This window comes from Ursus maritimus, unplaced genomic scaffold (genome assembly GCF_017311325.1).
Source record: "Ursus maritimus isolate PB19 unplaced genomic scaffold, ASM1731132v1 scaffold_33, whole genome shotgun sequence".
NCBI lineage: Eukaryota > Metazoa > Chordata > Mammalia > Carnivora > Ursidae > Ursus > Ursus maritimus.
In genome coordinates this window covers 177,921-184,626 of record NW_024425897.1, presented here as the reverse complement: position 1 = coordinate 184,626, position 6,706 = coordinate 177,921, and the positions used below count along the sequence as shown (strand labels likewise).

At 58.7% G+C, this 6,706-nt stretch overlaps 1 protein-coding gene across 25 annotated transcripts in view; it reads right to left on the bottom strand.

Annotated features, from left to right (window-relative positions):
- Positions 1-2,031: 2,031 nt before the first annotated feature.
- The window catches only part of IGLL5 (immunoglobulin lambda like polypeptide 5), a 174,959-nt gene continuing 170,284 nt past the window's right edge, over positions 2,032-6,706 (bottom strand). For 22 of the 25 annotated variants that reach the window (XM_040619452.1, XM_040619469.1, XM_040619436.1 and 19 more), the window contains exon 4: positions 6,071-6,526. In XM_040619452.1, the coding sequence (XP_040475386.1) occupies positions 6,207-6,526 (320 nt within the window). In that variant the 3' untranslated portion in view covers positions 6,071-6,206. Of the gene's footprint in view, positions 2,487-3,897; positions 3,936-6,070; positions 6,527-6,706 lie in introns of those variants that run through there. The other 3 variants (XM_040619457.1, XM_040619448.1, XM_040619459.1) reach the window with 2 other exon arrangements.

The following is a 6,706-nucleotide window of genomic DNA, read 5'->3' as shown; positions in this document are numbered from 1 at the left end:
GCTCTCCTCCCTTCCAGGGAGAGGCTTCTTGCCTCACAGTCCCAGCCAGTGAGACCCCAGGATTCCAGGGAGGACCTTAGCCATTAAACCAGGAAGCCATGGGGAACCATGGGCAGTGGGCCCCAAACTGCTGGGGGTGGACATGGTCCACACAAGAATGGTAAATGTAGGGAAGGAGCAGAGGGTGGGTTGTCCTGTCCTGCTGGCCTATCTTTTATATTCTGAATATTCTCTGGGCTATTTGGGTAAGAATGAAATTACCCCATAAGGAAACCTAAGATTCCTTCTATCCCAGAGGCCAGAGGAGATGGTCAACTGGAGAAACAGCTCTGAGTCACAGCGAGGAGGGGCAGGAGGGGGTCACTGGAACTGGCCCATCCTGTCCCCACCAGGTGCTTCAGAGCAGGCATAAGCTACAAGGGGTGAGTTGGCCAGACAAAAAGGTGAAGTTTCCAGAATGCCAGGACAATTCAACCCCAGGCACGGTCAGACAGAAAGGAGAGAAAAATGCCCACAAATATCACTCTGGTCCCAGAAGAGAGAGAAAGGGGGAGTCTCACCTAGGACGGTCAGCTGGGTCCCTGTGCCGAACACATAACACAGTGATACAGCCTCAAACACAAACCCTCTGTCACCCCTGGCATCACACCCCCTCCCCATGAAACTCAGGCCCACCTGCAGCTGCTTGGGAGGCTCAAAGTCCAGCCTCCTCTTTGTGGGGGCTGGTCTGGCCCATGGGAGCTTGAGAGGGGGGCCCCCTCCCCACCTGCATCTTCAGTTCCTTGGGGGGTGAGCCTCCCCCCATCCCCAGCCATGGAGGGGTAGGAGGGACTGTCTGAGTGACATATCTCACCCCAGGTAACTTCCCGGAAGGAGCTCTGTCTATGGCTCCGCTTGCTTGGGGAATGCCACCTGGAAGAACTGACAGTCCTGTTTCCAACACAGACATGATGGGGCCTGTGCCCTCTGCTGAGGTGAGGTCCATGGAGGCTAATGGATGCCACCACACATCCTAGACACGTGCCCCACATGGCCACGTGTGCGATGGCAGGCATGTGTGTGGACTAGCGTGTGCATGCAACTTGATCGTGCGTGCGTACGTGTCCAGTCTGTCTGTGGGACACGGAGCCTGGACTCGACATCCTGAGCTAGCTCCTAGCACAGCAGTCTTCCTGGTTCTCAGGGCCCGTTCCCAACTGCTAAGAAGGTGAGTCAGTGCACACAGTTCACAGCTGTCCAGGGCACAATCCGGGATGTAATCTTGACATTGAACCCATGGCCCCAGTGACTACCCATGGACATTTTGGCTTTAGTCCTTGTGGTGAGGTCAGTGATGGATTGGACTCTCCAGGGTCCCTGACACCCAGGGACCTTGAATATAGCTGGGACCCCCAGGAAACACGTGGGAGGAGGAGCCCTGAGTGGCAGTGTGGGATTGAATGACTAGGGTCCAGGGACTGAGGGTCCTGTGGTGAGTGTGACAGAGACGTTTGTGGGAGGGGCACAGGACAGTGTCACTGGGGTGGCCAGAGCAGGAGATCCCCCAAGGAAGGGCGAATGCTTTAGGTTGTGACCATAGGCAATGGCCATATGGGGTAGGAAACCAGGGAAAACATGGCAATGAGTGGGGGCATAAAGGAAAGGAGAATGGACATCTCTGAGGGGGGCTTGTACTACATGGTGAGGCTCCAGGTGCACGGAGGAGCTCAGACATTATCCAGGAGTCCATGGGGAACCAAGCGCAGTGGGCTTGGTACTGCTGGTGACTGATGTCCACAGTGGACTGATGGTCCACAAGAAGAGCAAGTAAAGAGACGTTGGGGAGGATGGGCTACCTTGGTTCTGCTCTTCCTATCTCCGGAATATTCTCTGGCACTTCTGGGTGAGAGTAAATCTAGCCCTCTGAAAAACACGAGGACGCCTCCTGCAGACTCCTTTCCCCCCAAATCAAAACAATGATGTTCACCCCTAAGTGTGGTTGAGATCGGGACACAAAGGGTTTGAAACGCAATGAGGAGAGAGCATGATTTCTGATTGAATAAAGGACATTTTATTGAGTGTCGACTGGGTGCAGGGAGAAGGGCTGGGATGACCCTGGTGGGAGAGCAGAGCTCCTGGAGGTCCTGTGGCTCCAGGCCCCCTTGGGTGGGGGAGGGTGTCGGGGACCTAGGAGCACTCTGCGGGGACCACCTTCTTCTCCACGGTGCTCCCCTCGTGCGTGACCAGGCAGCTGAAGCTTCTGTGAGATTTCCACTTGTCAGGCGACAGGCTCAGGTAGCTGCTGGCCGCATACTTGTTGTTGCTCTGTTTGGAGGGCTTGGTGGTCTCCACGCCCTGGGTGATGGAGCTGCCGTCTGCCTTCCAGGCCACCGTCACGGTGCCGGGGTAGAAGTCACTGACGAGGCACACCAGGGTGGCCTTGTTGGCGCCCAGCTCCTCAGAGGAGGGCGGGAAGAGCGTGACCGAGGGCGCGGACTTGGGCTGACCTGTGGGGATGGAGGGGCGCAGGTCAAGGTCAGAGGTTTATTCTGCAGCTCCTACCTCAGTCCTGATGTAGGGGTACAGCTGTGTGGTGTCCCTGGCTTGGGCCTCAGGCCGCCGTTGCCCACCTGAGGTCAGGGCAGCCAGGGGCTGGCTCCCTCGCCTTCTGTGGGGAAGAATCTGAGTGCCAGACCCTCTAGTTTGTTGGCCCTTCCCTGACCTCAGGCTCTCTCCAGCTCCCAGAGTCTTCGATTGCACCCAGCCCACCCCCTGGAACTGGCTCTGCCGGCCTGGAGACGCTGGTTGCCTTCTGGATGTGTCTGTCCTTGGACCTCATTCCCAGTGGGACATCCCCAGGGGCTTCCCCGCGATTTCCTAGAGCTGGTGTGTCCCTTGTCGCGGGGTCTGTTACCATGTGACAAGGAGGTGTCCTGTCCCCAGACCGCCTCACCCTCTCACAGCAGTCTTGCCCACATCCCCACGGACACCCCTACCCCTGTCGCCCAGGGATGCTGAGTAGGGAAGGGCCGGCCGTGAGTCCCTGGTGCCGGAATCCAGGGCGGGCAGCAGATGGAGGGTTTGCGTGCGGGATGAGTTTTCAGTTCTGAGGCTGGCACTGTGGCTGTTGTGAGGGGTCTCCCTGGTGTGTGAAGTTCTGCCAGGGAGTCTGTCTGTCCTAGGATTTCTGAGTGCCCGACAGGCGCTGTCTCTCTCACCTGACCCTATCAGGCACCCTGGACCCAAATATCTGCTCAAGGGGCTCTCCAGCCGTGGTGGTCCAGGAAGGGATGGACCTCTGCTGCCCCAGTGTCCTGAGACCTGTCCTGTTCTTGGTGTCTGACTGTCCCTAGTGCCCTGGGCCCTCTCCTCTTCTGAAGTCCTCACTTCATCCTGGACCTCTTGGCCTGCTTCCCCCTTCTGGTCTCCAGGCCCTGAGACCAAGGCTCTCCTCACTGTGCTCCTGGCAGCCCTCTGGCCGGGACCTCGCAGAGATAGAAGCTAGCACCTGATCGGTCCCCAGCAACCTTCCCTCAGCCTATGGCCCTGCTGACAGCCTGAGCCCCCCTTGTCCTCGTCCTTCACCCCTCAGTTCCCCCCAGACTCTTAAAGCCAAGAGGCCCTGAGTAGGGAGCCCAGTATCCCCAAGTCCTGAGGAGAAGGTTCCCATGGGGAGACAACTGAACACACAATGAGCCCCGATTTTCTTAGATCAGTGGAGTTTGGGGCTGGTCCCACGCACCTCCCAATAGACACCAGACAGAATGGGACCAGTGGAGGCACGAGGGGCAGAGAAAGGGGCCAAATGTGCAGACCCCACAGACCTTCAGCCTCGGCACTAGTCCAAAAAGTTAGGAGAGAAGCGTTCCCCGAAATTGTACCCTGCATCCCAGAGAGGAGGGCAAGGGGGAGACTCACCGAGGACGGTCAGCTGGGTCCCGCTGCCGAACACAATACACTGTGACACAGCCTCGAACACAAACCCTCTGTGAGCCCCTCCAGCTGTGCCCAGGCCCACCTGCAGCTGCTCGGAAGACCCAGAGTGCAGCCTCCTTGTCACGGGTGCTGGCCTAGCAGATGGGCGTGCGGTGGGGGGCGGCACCTGGGCACCTGGAATTTCATCTCCTTGGAGGGGTCAGAGGCCCTCCATCCTCAGGCAAGGCGAAGGGTTGGAGGGAATGTCTGGCTATGGCGTCAGAATTCCCAGCCCACTCCATCCTTGGGAAGGAGCTGTGTGCTCTCCTCAGTGTGTGTCAGGGTACATTTGTGGAATGGGTGAGGGGGCCTGTGTCACACACAGAGGATGGAGCTGGGATCCCTGTGCAGCCTGGGGACTCGTGGAGAGGGTCCCGGATGCCACCACATCCTCAGCACAGGGGGCCGTGCAGGTTTGGGGTCAGGAATGGGAAGTGGGTGGCAGGAGAAACATGTTTCCCCCCCAGCGCTCAGATCTCTCCAGGGGGCCCTGTGCTCCGGAATCCCTGCCTTTGCGGGTTGTGGGGGAAGGTATAGTGGATGCGGAACATTTAGTCTCAGAAGTGTTCCTGGGGAGTTCAGAGCTCAGGTTGTAGAGGTGTGTGGGCTGAAAGTCGGGTGCAAGATCGGAGGGCCCCTGGTTGGTGGGCGGCAGTCCCTGCTTCCAGCAATTTCTCCTGGGGCTGCAGTGTGGGGTCTGTGCTGTCCACTGGAACTGACTGAGAATCACACGTGCCCCACGTACAGGAAGTACCATTAGCATGTAGGACACATACTGTACCCCGGCACTGGACCTTCACGCGGTGAGGGGACCTCGAAACCTGTGGCGTCGGGGATCCTGCATCCTGGTCTGGGGACGTCACCCGCAGAGCTCTGCCAGGGGACACACAGGCCTGGCCTCCTTCTCTCTGGGTCACGGTGGCAAGCGGCCCCAGCACTGCTGCTGTCCTCCCTGATCTGTCTGCTGCTTCCCATCCAGACTCCATCCCTGGAGCTCATCAAGTCCCTTGTGTCACTCCATCCTGGACCTGAATCTAGCTGGCCTTCTCTGTGTTACTGGCTGGCTGTGCCGGGGACTGCAGAGACTGGGTGTTCTTTGCTCACATCCCACCCGGGGACTCCGTGTAGACCCTCGACTGCGGCTCTTCCCGATCCTCCCGAGAGATGGCCACCGCGGCAGTGTCGGGAAGGGACCAGTGCCTTTGTGATCGTCATGTGTGTGCTTGCGTGTGTTTGTGTTCACTCTACCGTGGGGGTGCGTTGGTGTCCCCGCTCAGCTCTCACACTGGGTTCCTAGGTAGATGAGTCAGGGGAGAGACCTGCTGGCAGCCCATTGGCACAATCTGTCGCTGGATGTGTGCAACAGAGAGGCCCCAGGCAGGTCACCCCCGCACAAGCGGTGGGCTCATGGGTTGGCTTGGGCTTGGAGGGCTCCCAGAGAGTGAAGCTGGCGTCTGTCCCCCAGAGAACATGAGTACAAGCGGGGACCAAGGTACACTGTTGTACGAGGGGCCACCAGCGTGAGTGGAATTGGGGGTGGCGGTGCCAGTGTCTAGGCAGGGGGTCCTGTCTTGTGTGTGACAGGGAAAATCTGTGCGAGGGGTGTCCCTGGGGAGTCAGGGGAGTGGTCTCCTATGGAGTGGAGGATGTTGTAGGGTGTGATGGTGGGGAAGGTCCGCCAAGCGTAGGAAGCCAGGGAAATCATATCGCCAAGAGGGGGGCCTCTCGGGAAAGAAGAGTGGACATTTCATGGGGGGGCAGTTTCCAGAGTCTGAGAGCCCAGGCTCAGGGATGCATTCAGAAATGATTCCCAAAACACCGGGAGCAAGGGCTGCGAGGGGAGCTCTGACTCGCAGTGGGCATGGTCCACAAAAGAAAAGAAAACACAGAGGCACTGTGGAGGACAGTCTTCCATCTCGCATGTGCTGTTGGTATTTGCTGTTCTGCAATGTTCTTCTGCTCCTCTAGGTCAGAGGACAACTACCCATCCGCAAACCATGAGGATGCCTCCTGCAGACTCCTTTCCCCCAAAGGAAAAGACTGATCTTCATCCCTAAGTGTGGTTAAGCTAGGGACACAAAGGGTTTGAAACGCAATGAGGAGAGAGCACGATATCTGATTGAATAAAGGACATTTTATTGAGTGTCGACTGGGTGCAGGGAGAAGGGCTGGGATGACCCTGGTGGGAGGGCAGATCCTCCTGGAGGTCCTGTGGCTCCAGGCCCCCTTGGGTGGGGGAGGGTGTCGGGGACCTAGGAGCACTCTGCGGGGACCACCTTCTTCTCCACGGTGCTCCCCTCGTGCGTGACCAGGCAGCTAAAGCTGCTGTGAGATTTCCATTTGTCAGGTGACAGGCTCAGGTAGCTGCTGGCTGCATACTTGTTGTTGCTCTGTTTGGAGGGCTTGGTGGTCTCCACGCCCTGGGTGATGGAGCTGCCGTCTGCCTTCCAGGCCACCGTCACGGCGCCGGGGTAGAAGTCACTGACGAGGCACACCAGGGTGGCCTTGTTGGCGCCCAGCTCCTCAGAGGAGGGCGGGAAGAGCGTGACCGAGGGTGCGGACTTGGGCTGACCTGTGGGGATGGGGGGGGCTCAGGTCAAGGTCAGAGGTTTATTCTGCAGCTCCTACCTCAGTCCTGATGTAGCGGTACAGCTGTGTGGTGTCCCTGGCTTGGGCCTCAGGCCGCCGTTGCCCACCTGAGGTCAGGGCAGCCAGGGGCTGGCTCCCTCGCCTTCTGTGGGGAAGAATCTGA